The sequence below is a fragment of the Microtus oregoni genome, unplaced genomic scaffold (genome assembly GCF_018167655.1).
Source record: "Microtus oregoni isolate MIOR12 unplaced genomic scaffold, Mior012 000006F_ref0000085, whole genome shotgun sequence".
Classification (NCBI taxonomy): domain Eukaryota; kingdom Metazoa; phylum Chordata; class Mammalia; order Rodentia; family Cricetidae; genus Microtus; species Microtus oregoni.
Genome location: NW_024543065.1, coordinates 41,629,904 through 41,642,965, shown reverse-complemented (window position 1 = coordinate 41,642,965; position 13,062 = coordinate 41,629,904). Strand labels below are relative to the sequence as shown.

The 13,062-nt window shown below is 42.3% G+C and overlaps 1 protein-coding gene across 1 annotated transcript; it reads right to left on the bottom strand.

The window, feature by feature from the left end:
- Window positions 1-7,985: 7,985 nt before the first annotated feature.
- Window positions 7,986-12,690, bottom strand: LOC121449556 (leukocyte immunoglobulin-like receptor subfamily A member 5). Its single transcript, XM_041654070.1, has 6 exons — window positions 12,657-12,690; window positions 12,478-12,513; window positions 12,034-12,318; window positions 11,589-11,894; window positions 8,290-8,340; window positions 7,986-8,161 (listed from the first exon to the last, which is right to left on the bottom strand). The coding sequence occupies exons 1-6, from the start codon at window positions 12,688-12,690 to the stop codon at window positions 7,986-7,988; spliced, it is 888 nt and encodes a 295-aa protein (XP_041510004.1).
- Between the last annotated feature and the right edge of the window lie 372 nt (window positions 12,691-13,062).

The following is a 13,062-nucleotide window of genomic DNA, read 5'->3' as shown; positions in this document are numbered from 1 at the left end:
CCTGGTATATGATTCAACCCTTTTTGATGGATCTTGTATCCTATTCCAAGCATTTAAAGCTACTTGGTGACATAGACACAATACTTCTTCGTCCTAAAGAGCTTGGACCTGTGGATCAGCATATGCTCCCACACCAAAAATTTGGTCTTGGGAAACCTCCACACCTTTTGCTCTTCCTTGCTATTCCATATGTTTGGATTCTTCTCTGAAATAGATTCCAAACATCAAGGAAAGTCCAACATCTAAAATGCAGACACTAACTGAAAGAAATCATGGCGGATAGCTCTAACATTAAAAGACCAAGTCCTTATCATTTCCCTAACAAATGCAGAGTGCAAGCCATAATTAACAATAGCTTGATTAATTTCTTTTAGATCATTCATTGCTATTGGAGTCCATCTAGCTTCTTTGACTCCCTTTGAGCCTTTAGAAGTTGACACTGTGTCAGAATAAAGTATAGGGTATGTCGCTAAAACCCTGGGTAAGCCAGTTCTAATAGCTGGTGGTGGCATTGTATCCTGTCCTCATGCCTCCTTACTTTGTTCATTAGCTCCAATAATTTCTTCAATCTTTTCAAATCTTTTTATCATTGTCTCTCTTAAATCCCGAATCTCCTGACCTGCATGAATTTCTAGTGATTTCACTAAGGTATCAATTTTTTGGTCCCTATTCTGCACCTGTGATTCCCAAGCTTTGATTTTTTTTCCTTCAAAAATAACATGTCCTCCTTAAATTTTTCTTGTATATCATGTAGATTCCCATCTTGGAGGTTCATCCTGTCTGTTACCTTATCAAAACTTTGTGATAATGTCTGAACGTCAAATTTAACAGCCTGAACCCTTTCAGGTAATTTCATAGTACCCTTGGATATGGAGTCAATTTTGTCTATCATAGTATCCACTTGTTCAGATAACCTCTGATTTTCAATCATTTTAATCCTTTCAACTAGTTGTTCATTATTAGTCCATAAAGATTCTATTGTTCTTAGGAGTGCCATATTCTTCCTTAATAATAGAATATGGAAAAGAAAACTGAAACCTAGTAACAAGTAAATTAAGGTATCCCCATAATCATATAAACCTTGCATGATATAATCCATTGTGTTAGTAAACAAAGCAGTAAAATTTGCAATGGAAATAAAAACTGCCATATTACCTATTATCCAGCAGCTGGCACTGTTACCGAGTCACAACTACAACAGCTGCAAAGGTGACAAAAAAAGGGGTCCTGTTTCAGTGTCTGCCTTAGTAGTTGTTAAAAACTGGGAAATGCGAGTTTCTCAACAAAGTAAATGTAATTAAATCAATTCCATACACCAAACCAGAAACCCAGAATCCAGGGGTAGAGAAGAGCAACCCAGAAGCCACATATGCCTCCATGTGACAGAGTCACCCCTAGGGGTTGCAGCTTTCAGCAACCTCTTGCACTCTGGTTCACGCCACTTAAGTGCTGGGCTTGCAAGGGAGATTTAAAAACGACTCAGAAAAGAGCAAACCAAACAGGCAGAGACTATGCAAGCCTGTGGAGTTTAAATCCACATGGGGAGGCAGGACACAGGCCATGGCTGAGGAAGGCCTCTTGCCAAACTGGCAGCAGGCAGCCCAGGGGGGGGGGGGGAGAAGGGGTCCTAAAACCAAACGTTCGGGTGCCAGATGAAGGCGTAAGTCACAAAAAATCCCACACCAGTTTGGAATTATGATTAATAGAATGGTTATTTATTTAAAGGGGAAAAACTTACAGATCACCATCCCATACAACAGCCCTCTGCACAATCAGGAAAGGAGCCTAGTCTCTGGAAGCGGAGCCGGAAGCCAGAGTGAGATTGGAGGGAAGTGGCTACTTTTTTAAAGGGAGAGAGACCATGCCCCAATGGGCTGGTAGCTAAGCAGCTATTGGCTGAAGGAGTGAAATGAGCTCCCGCAACATGGGATGGTTAAGATGGAGAAAGGGTGTATGTGGGAGCAGGGAAGAAGATATCTTAACTAAGGATGGCATTTTAGGGTTGGCAAGAGACTTGACTCTAGAGGGGTTCCCAGGTGTCCAAGGAGATGTTCCCAGCTTGTTCCTTGGGCAGCAGAGGAAGGGTGCCTGAACTGGCCTTCTCCCATAGCCACACTAATGAATATCTTGCATATCACCATAGAACCTTCATCTGGTGATGGATAGAGATAGAGACAGAGACCCACACTGGAGCACTGGACTGAGCTCCCAAGGTTCAAATGAAGATCAGAAGGAGGGAGAACAGGAGCAAGGAAGTCAGGACCTCGAGGGATGTGCCCACCTACTGAGATGGTGGGACTGATATAATGGGAGCTCACCAATGCCAATGGGACTGGGACTGAACAAGCATGTGATCAAACCAGACTCTCTGAATGTGGCTGACAATAAGGGCTGACTGAGAAGCCAAGGACAATGGTGCTGGATTTTTATTCTGCTGCATGAACGGGCTTTGTGGGAGCCTAGTCTGTTTGGATACTCACCTTCCTGGACCTGGGGGGAGTGGGGAGGACCTTGAACTTCCCACAGGGCAGGGAACCCTGACTGCTCTTAAGACTGAAGTGGGAGGGGGAGGAGGGAGTGAGACAGAAATGGGAGGAGGGGAGGATGTGGAAATTTTTAATACATAAATAAATTTTTAAAAAATCATTCTGAGTGAGGACACCCAGACACAGAAAAACATGGTAAATACTCACTCATAAGTAAACATTAGATGTAAAGTAAATGATAACCATTCTATAATGCACCAACCCAGAAAGCACTAGGCGATGTGGGAGTCACCTCTGTGTTCTGTGATTAATGAATAGAAAAACTGTCTTGGCCTGTTGATATGGTAGACTTAGGTAGGCAGGGAAGATGAAACTGAATGCTGGGAAGAAGAAGGAGGAGAGAGACTCCATGGAGCCACTGGAGACAGATGCTGGGAATTTAACCCGGTAAGCCAAGGCCACGTGGTGATACACAGATTAATGGAGATGGGTTAAATTAAGATGTAAGAGTTAGACAATAGGAAGTTAGAGGTAACAAGCCAAGCAGTGATTTAATTAATACTATTTCTGTGTGGTTATTTCAGTTCTGGGCAGCTGGGATGAACAAGCGGCCTTCATGTCACAGCTAGGTAACAAGGAGTGCCAAAGGTGGATGCATTGATCTCCCTGGGAAGGGAAAATAAAGGAAATCTACTGGGTAAACTGGGGGCAAAAGGGTAGAGGGGAGGGGAAGAGGAATGAGAATATGAGGAAACCAGATGGGCAAGTTGGGGGAGGGATAGAGTGGGAGAGCAATGAAATAAATATATTGATAGAGGGACCCATTCTAGGGTTAGGGAGAAACCTGTTGCTAGAGAGATTCCCAGGAATCCACAAGTATGACTCCAGCTAAGACTCCTGAATTGGCTTTTTCCTTGGGTGACTACCCTAATTATCATCATAGAACCTTCATCCAGTAAATGATGGAAACAGATACAAAGATCCACAGCCACACATCGGGCTGAGTTCCAATAGTACAGTTACAGAGTGGGAGGAGGGTTTACATGAGAAATGGGTTCAAGGTTATAATAGGGAAACCCACAGAGACAGCTGACCCAAACTCTTGTGAGCTCATGGACTATAGACCAACAGCTTACATGGGATCACACTAGCCCCTCTGCATGTGGATGACAGTTGTGTGGCTTGGCCTGTTTGTGGAGTCTCTGGCACTGGCACTAGGACCTATTCCTGGTGCATGAACTGACTTTCTGGAGTCCATTCCCGATGGTGGGATGCCTTGCTCAGCATTGATGCAGGGAGGAGGGCCTTGGTCCTGCCTCATCTTGATGTTTCAGACATTATTGATTCCCCATGGGAGGCCTTACTCTTTCTGAGGAGTGTATGGGGATAAAATGTGAGGGGAGTGGGAGAAATAGAGGGAGGGGAAACTGTGGTTGGTATGTAAAATGAATTTAAAAATTAAAAAGAAGTATATCATCATATATTCTGTTTGCAGGGGAAAATGTTCAAGGTCAGCAGAGAGCTAAATCAGACAATGTTAGGGAGATAACACAGAATACCACAGGTGTAGCTTCCTTAGGATTTGTAATCACAACCTAGGGTAGGAAGTCAAGTGCCAGAAACCACAACTTAACTCATTAGAGATACTGGCTCTTGCCCCAGACCAGCCTTGCCAAGACTGCTTCCGGACTAGTACATAGAACCAATTCTTTCTTTGTCTTTTCTTTGGAACCTCAGAGAAAACCTCAGGTATGTCTAGCTCCCAACTACTGGAGGTTGGCTTTGAAAGATTAAAGACTTGAGCCATTTCCATTTCCAGTTTATTCTTTTTGTGTTTATGATTCACGAAATGAGCTGTCAGCATCCTGCTCCAGCCACCATGCCAGACTACTGCGTCTGCCCTGTCATTATGGACTCTAGCCCTTTGGAATCATAAGCCAAAATAAACTCTTCTATAAAGTCTGTGTTATTACAGCAACAGAAAAGTAACTAATACATAAGCTACGACCAAAGAGCTGGCTGTTGCTGTGAAGAGCCTGAGCATGTTGGGATTTTGAAGATATGTGGAAGACTCTGGGTACTAGAAAAGAAATTGGATTCTATAACCAAGTTTATCAGTCTATCCTAGTGCAAGCCTGGAAAACAGTCCTGAGACTAACGCAGACCGTAAATACCTAACTCAAGAGGTTTCAGAGGGAAATAAAGAGTTTAGCTGAAACTGGGATAGAGACCATTTCTGTGATATTTGGGCAAAGGATCTGGTTTTATTCTGCCCATTCTAAGAATTTATCTGATGCTTAAAGTAAAAAATAATAGGCTAATTTCTTTGGTAAAAATCATTTCAAGACAAAATAATATTGATTCTCCTGGGTGATTGTTATTAAAGACTGTTGGACAGGTCAATAGAGAAAAAGAATGAGACAGTGAGCAGCATTCCTCCATGGCTGCACTTCAGTTTTTGTCTCCAGTTCTACCCTGCTTGAGGTTGTGACTTTCTTTCATTATGGACTGTGACCACTTTCCTCCCTATGTTGCTTTTTCTCATGATGCTTTATCACAGAAATAGAGAGTCAATTATGAAAGCATGAACCTTATATATGATGAGACTGTCATGTGAGAGAACATGTTATTTTTAAAGGCACACAGATATATTAGCAAATTCAATCCAATATATGTAAAAGATTTATACACTATCAATAAAGGCTTTACACAGACTTGTAAATCTGGGTCATTCAGAAACTAATACAATCCCTTACATCAGCAAGGAAAAAATGAAAACATACATGATTAAGACATTTATGTAGATACAGAAATGTCAATTTTTTCACACAGTCACAGAAAATTAGAAACAGTGATATGTTTCCATTATTATATTCTTATATTCGATAAGATAATATGATACTGCTGAAATTAACATTATACTTAACTATAACCCCAGTAGCACAGACACTGAGAGAAACAGTTCATAAATGGGACCTCCTGAAAGTGAAAACCTTCTATAAAGCAAAGGACATGGTCAACAAGACAAAAATGGCAGCTTACAAAATGGGAAAAGATCTTCACCAACCCCACATCAGACAGAGGTCTGATCTCCAAAATATACAAAGAACTCAAGAAATTGGTCATCAAAAGAAAAAATAATCCAATAGAACATGGAACATAAACAGAGAACTCTCAACAGAGGAATCTGAAATGACTGAAAGACACTTAAGGAAATGTTCAACATCCTTAGTCATCAGAGAAATGCACATCAAAAAAACCTCTGAGATTCCATCTTATACCTGTAAGAATGGCCAAAATCAAAAACACTGATGACAACTTATGCTGGAGAGGTTGAGGGGAAAAGGGAACACTTCTGCATTGCTGGTGGGAATGCAAGCTGGCACAGCCCGTTTTGATGTCAGAGTGGTGATTTCTCAAAAAATTAGGAAACAACCTTCCTCAAGACCCAGCAATACCACTTTTGGGTATATACCCAAAGATTGTTCAATCATACCACAAGGATGTGAGATCAACAATGTTCATAGCAACACTGTTTGTCATAGCCAGAACGTGGAAACAGCCTAAATGCCCCTCGACTGAAGAATGGATAAAGCAAATGTGATACATTTACACAATGGAGTACTACACAGCAGAAAAAAATAATGACATCTTGAATTTTGCAGAAAAATGGATGGAGCTAGAAAACATCTTTTGGGTGAGGTAACCCAGATCCAGAAAGACAATTATCACATATACTCACTCATAGGTGGTTTTTAAACATAAATCAAAGGAAACCAGCCTGTATACAATTCACAACCCCAGAGAACCTAGGCAGCAATGAAGACCCTAAGAGAGACTTACATAGATCTAATCTACATGGGAAGTAGAAAAAGGCAAGATCTCCTGAGTAAATAAGAACCATGGGGACCTTGAGAGAGGGTTGAGGGGAGGGGAGAGTCAGGGAGGGGATCAAAAAATGTATAGCTCAATAAAATTAATTACAACATAAAATAAAAACATTATATTTAACAATTATAACACAAAAATCTCATTTTAAATCAGGAGGAAGATGACAATATCCCTTCTTTCCATATATTGTTCAGCTTTGTACTTGAAGCCCTAACTATTCCAGCAAGGGTAGTATGTAAATTAAAGACCCATATTAGGAACACAGAAATGACTTTGTGAAACTTCTCAGCATTTATAGCATGGTGGCCTAAGAATGATTCATGTACATGCCAGCTTCTTTTATAAATACCAGCAGTGAGCAATGGAATTTATGCTTTAAAAATACATCTGCTACATACATCAATTCTATACTCCAAATAAATGACGTTCAGTTGGTGTTGTGAAGTTTCCTTAAAGTTGTTACTGTAATTATATGCAGTAATTAGACAAGACCAAGATTGTGAGAGGAGTTATTTAATTTCTCCAAATATATTATATAAGTACTGTACTTACATCATTTCTACTCCTCCCTTTTCCCCTCCAATTCCTTTCATGTCTTCCCACATTCTCTCAAATTCATGTATTTAATTGTTATTAATAAAATTATATTTTCACTCGAGAGGCAGAAACTGGTGGATCTGAGTGAGTTGGAGGTCATTCTAGTCTACAAAGCAAGTTCCAGGTCAGCCAGGCTTGTTACACAGAGAAAACTCTGTCTTGAAAAATCACAAAAAAAGAAGAAAGAAAGAAAGAAAGAAAGAAAGAAAGAAAGAAAGAAAAGAAAATTATATTTTCAAAGCCATGCCAGCAGTACTCCACCAGAGAGTGCCTTCAAACACAAGTGTGTTGATTGCACACCTTCATATTTCTAGAAAGCCACACAAAGAGCAGGTGTTGAAAGTTGAGGCTTCAAGAGACAGTGCTGGGTCACCACATGCATTCAGATCTTGTTTTCCATTTTCGAATCTGATTTTTGGGCATTGGTTTTGCTATTTCAGTCAAGATCTTTGTTCTCAGTAGAGAAGATGAAGACTCATGATGCAGGTGGGGAATATGGTAGCATATAATAAATGAAAATATTACATGAGAGTGAGGAAAACAGAAGATTCACGAAGGTGAGGACCCAAGCCTAACTCATGGGACAGGGTTATCCCTCCCCTGAATCACTGGAGATGGAAAGAGAGATAGTCAGCTAAGTATACATCTAAGTGAGTGGTTCTCCACCTTTGTAATGCTGTGAACACAGTTCCTCACATTCTGATGTCCCCCAAACATAAAATTATTGTCTTTGATACTTCATAATTATAATTTTGCTACTACTATGATTTATAATATAAATGTCTGGTATGTTGGATATCTGACATGTGACTTCCAACGGGGTTGCAACCCACAGGTTGAGGACCGCTGATACCAGTGAGGAAATAACATCATGATTTGCTGTAGAAGACTTCTCCACCACAATACGCAGATGTTTCCATACTTTCAAAGCACATTTGCTCCCTGGAACCTGAAATGGTTCCCCACTGAATGCTCCAGATTTTCTCACAGAACTACCTGAAATCCTTGGACTTATTCTGAGGTCTCTGCCACCTTGACAAATGCACTATTTTCTCTACTGGCTGTGTATTGGATCTGTCTTTGGCTGTGCTGATCTTCATACAGAAGAATGCCAAGGAGTACAAGGACCAAGACAGATACCCCAATCCTGATGAGATTCTCCTTTGTGTAATCCTGGGGCTGTGAGACTGGAGATTGTAGGAAAAAAAGAATCACAGAGGTCAGGGCAGATTAAATCTCCCCAGAAGACTGCTTCCCCTGGACAGGACTTCATCTTCTGTATTGAGTCCTCTGGCTGAGAATTCTCCTTACTCACCTGTCTTTGGGTCTGATATGTTTGGTGATAGCCTGAGGGGCTCAACTGCTTCTAAGAATCAAAGAAAAAAAGTAGAATATGAGGAGCTGTAGAGATGACTCAGTGGTGAAGAGCACTGGCTTGTGAGGCGGTGGTGGTTCATGGTTTACTCCCAGCACTGAAGAGGCAGAAGGAGGCAAATCTCTGTGAATTTGAGGTCAGCCCTGTCTACAAAGCAAGTTCCAGGAACTCAGAGAAACATGAGTTTTACACAGAGAAACCTGGTCTTGAAAATAAAAAATAAAATAAAAAACACACTGCCCGCTCTTCCAGACGACCCAAGTTCAATTCCCAGCACCCACATGGCTGCTCACATCTGTCTGTAACTCCAGTTCCAGGGCTTCTGCCTCATGCAGACAAAACACCAATGAACACAAAATAAAAATAAACATGATTTTTTTAAAAAAAGTAGGATTGTGAAGTGTGTTTTCTAAGTCTTGTGTTTTTATTTTCTTCCTCTGTCCCTCCACCATATCATTATTTTAAGGGACATTAAAAAAAAGGCAAATCAGGTGTGGTGGTCCATGCCTTCAATTCCAGCATTTGGGAGACAGAGGCATGAGAATCTCTGTGAGTTCAAAGCCAGCCTGATCTATACATGGGTTCCAGGCTAAGCCTATGCAGTAAGACCTTCCTTCATTCTCTTAACAGCTTCTCTCTCTCTCTCTCTCTCTCTCTCTCTCTCTCTCTCTCTCTCTCAGTGGGTGTGGGTTGTGCAGAATACAAAGGCCACAAGCAGAGAACAGCTTACCATGAGTTACACACCCCTAACTGACACAGTTATGACGCAACCCCTACACCTAAAGTTCAAGAAATAGCTCAGAAGAGAGAGGACTAGGACACTAGGGCATCTGCTGTGAGACAGTGTCTTCCATATAGGGCAAAGACCTGAAAAATATATGGTTGCCTAAACAAGACCTGCACAATAAAACCAGTTGACATGGCAGTGTGAATGGGTGAGATCTCAAAAGATCCCACCCCTAGATGAGGAAGCTACAGGCAATTGATGGCTGCTGGGAGAGAAAGAGCCAGTCTTTTCCAGGGAAAAGAAAGCCCTTGTTAGGTGGTTTTATCCCTGGTTATCCCTACACACACATACACCCACACACGTGCGTGCACACAACACTAAATGTAGCACTGCTTTTATATATAGCATATTGGATGTATATACACACACCTAACATATAATTTAAAGAAAAGGCCATGAATTTTAGAAGGAATGAAGGATACATAAGAGGAGTTGGAGAGGAAGAGGAGGGGGTAGAAATAGTGTAAATACAGCTAGGTATAAAATTCTTTTTAAAACTGAAATAAATATAAAAATAAAGAAGGAAATGGTTTTGTTTATGCTTGATTTTGCTGTAATAGTTTTATAAAATAATTTTATAAAGTAGTATAAATCTTAATTTTTATTTGTTTGTTTGTTTGAGACAGAATCTCTTTTTGTAACTTTGTCTGCCATTAAACTTGCTAGGTAGGCCAGAATGGCATTGAACTCACAGAGATCTGCCTGCCTTTGCATCTTGAATTCTGGAATTAAAGGGTGCACTGCCAAGCCTGACAAGCCCAAATTTCTCAATTTAATTCCTTACTTGTTTCTCCCTCCCTGCTTCCCTCTCTCCCTCATTTATTTATATATATTATGTATGTATGTATGTATGTATGTATTTTTTATCTGTCTGTCTGTCCTTGCTTTTCTTATTTTCTCCCTCTCCCTTTCCCTTTCTGACTCCCTTCTTTCCTTCCTTCCTGTGTGTCTTCTCTTCTCCTTCTTTCTTTTCTTTGGGATAGGATCTTATTAGCCCAAATTGGTCTTCAACTCACTATGTAGCCTAGGATGACTTTGAACTTCTTGCTTCCACCTTCTAAGTGCTGCAGTTACAGGTACCAATCATGGTCCTCAGTTTACTTAGTACCAGGACCTCATGCATGCTAGACATTAACTACCAGCTGAGCCATGCCCCTGGCTCCATTTCCTGTGTCTCTTCTTTCCTGTGTGTTACACTCATCACATGACTTCATGTACCTCTAGATGAACCCTCCCTTTTGTAGGACTTCCTACTGGTCTCCTTGCTGGATGCTCCACTCTGATCTTTGTGTTCGAATTTTGCATCAGACTCACTTTAGAAAAAAAAAAAGCTTTCCTGAATTTCACTAAAACATCTAATTAGAGACAAGAATTCTCCTGGTGAGTGAACTGTTGAGCACAGACAGAACAGCTAAGATTTCTCTGATCTAAGACCTTGCATTCTACGGGAGGACTGTGCCATGGCGACAGGTAGGGTGATGAGCTTTAACAACTACAGAGTCTTTGGGTGTCTCCAAGGCGGAAGGACCCAACACACATTCAGAATTCTGCCTAACACTGCTGAGTGAGGAAACATTGATCTTAGACACAAAAAGGAAGTAGCTGCTCTCCGCTTGATCAGAAGAAAAGTGTCCATCATTATCAATGATTGACATGGCAAAGTCACTTTCTCTTCAGGGAATAACAGGGAGCCTGGCTTCACTGAGAGTGTGTGACAGGGAGATGTCCTAGAGGAAGAAAGATGGGTGAGGGGCTGCTTATCTTATTCTGAACCTGTTTCTGGGAACTTGGCTCTCTTTCTGCTTTCTATGACTCTGTTCTTACCCGACTTCCTGGTCTTTAGTCCTAGATCCCATATTTCATCTTGCTCATTATCTCCTCCTTCCATTATCATCTGGTCCAGTGTAGTCTTCAGTCTCTAAGTGGACCCACTTGGCTAGGCTCCTCAACTATAACCAGAATGTCCACTGGGAAGATATTTTGTACACCCCTTTGGGGGTGCTTACAGAACCCAAGAAGAAGTTGGCCTTGAGAATCCAGCTTGGTAAAACAGTTCAGGGCTGTGGACGAGGTCAGTTCCTCATCCTTTCGACAAAGAAAACCTTTCATAACTTATGTAAGAGCAACACTGGAGAGTCAGGTTCTCTCCAGGGGGCAGGGTAAGGGCCATGCAAAGTCAGCAGTGAGCACTTCCTGGTCAGCCCTTTAGGAGAAATGGGCTAGGTGTTGGTGGAAATGCCAGTGTCTGTCCAACACCTGTCCCCTCACATCCTACATGCAGATGCCACTGCCATAACCCCCACCCCCCCACACACACACATACATACACTGGGGCTCTGACTGAGTTTCCCTCATCCTCCTAACTCCTGGGGTTCCCTTAGAAAAAAATCAGGGATCACGGCAAAAGCAACACTGTCAACAACTGATTGAGTCAATGATGGGGCTTCCTCACCTGAGACATGTATTTCCAAGGGATCACTGGGTTCTGACCACACCTGGGGGCTGATAGCATGGTAGCCATAACATCTAAATGTCCATTTCTGACTGGGAGTCACAGGACCCACAGGAAACAAGCTTTGGAATTGCCCAGTGGAGTTTATAAACACTGAATCCAGTATCGAGGAGGGCTTCTGTTCTCCTTCCTTAGTCAGGACAAACCTGCTAAATCCCAGCTGTGAGCCACACTGGCAGGTAATATTCTCTCCTGAGGTCACCACACTGCTGGGTTGGACAGAGAGGCTGGGTTTACTATAGAGTCCTAGAAAAGAAAGTAGTAACATTATTAAGTGGGCATAAGCAGCCCATGTTGGCTTCCAATGCTGCTCTGGGAGACAAGAGAAACCCGTGAAAACAGACTCTTTCCTGAGGGCAGGGCCTGGGGCTGGGTGTTCTCTCACCTGTCACCACAAGCTCCAGAGGGTCACTGTGCTCTGACCACCCAGCAGCGGTCTTATAGTAACATCGGTATCTCCCTCCATACTGTTGTTCAATTGATGGGATCAAGAACTCAGCCTTGTTTGTGACCTCCAGTGTGTTCTGTGTGCGCCAGGGATGTGGACCTCCCTCCTTGTAAAGACGGTATTCCCGGGCCCCTGTGGTCACCTCACATGAGATGGTTACCGGCTTCCCTCTGGCAACCACTGATCCTGACTGAACACTGAGGGTTGGCTTGCGGGGAGTCCCTGAAATGAAACGAGGGCTCTGTCATAGGGCATTCACCTCAGATGTCAGCCTTCATTTTCAGCATGCCCCATGTATCATATGTTCCCAAGCTCCACTGAGGAGAGTTATCTTTAAGTCCCCAGTGAGGAGTGTTCTGTAACGGCTGGACACATACTCACCTGCCAACACTGAGGTCTCTTGGCCCAGATTCAGCCCTAGAAGAGAGTCCCTTGTCAGAACTTTGCCCCTAATGCCGACATAAGCAAGCTTCACTGAAACCACTTACACACCCTGGGGTTTCTCGATTGGCTAGAGCCTGACTATGGACCACAATCCCCTTCTCTTCTTCAAATCTTACCCAGATAGAGCAGGACTATGAAGATGAAAGTCATGGCACCTCTCAGTAGCTGCAACTGTACTTATGGAAGAGACCACAGAGCCTGCCTGGATAGTCAAACAGCAACGAGGATGAGATCTTTAGAGAGAGATTGGATGCCTGACATCACATGGCTATTTCTTCAGATATACACAAGAAAACAACCCTCCCTAGGCAACTGCCTCTCATTTCCCTAGGGCTGTGGCTTGGATTCACTCCAGAACTTCTTAGAGAAATGGTCATCTCCTCTGGCCTCTCTCACTAAGAAGGAAACAGCAAAAAGATCTGTTACTTCCATTTGCTGGACCACCTAGCAGTTGAGGATGATTGAAGGTGGATTCTTCTTTCTTAAACACTCTCCAGTCTTTCAGCTCATCCATCTGCACAG

Excerpts from the sequence above, each read along its gene's own strand:
- LOC121449556 (XM_041654070.1), bottom strand. The coding sequence starts at position 12,690 with ATGACTTTCATCTTCATAGTCCTGCTCTATCTGG. Across the intron at positions 12,514-12,656 it reads CATAGTCCTGCTCTATCTGG|GGCTGAATCTGGGCCAAGAG; the intron begins GTAAGATTTGAA and ends ACTCTCTTCTAG. Across the intron at positions 11,895-12,033 it reads TCTGGAGCTTGTGGTGACAG|GACTCTATAGTAAACCCAGC; the intron begins GTGAGAGAACAC and ends TTTCTTTTCTAG.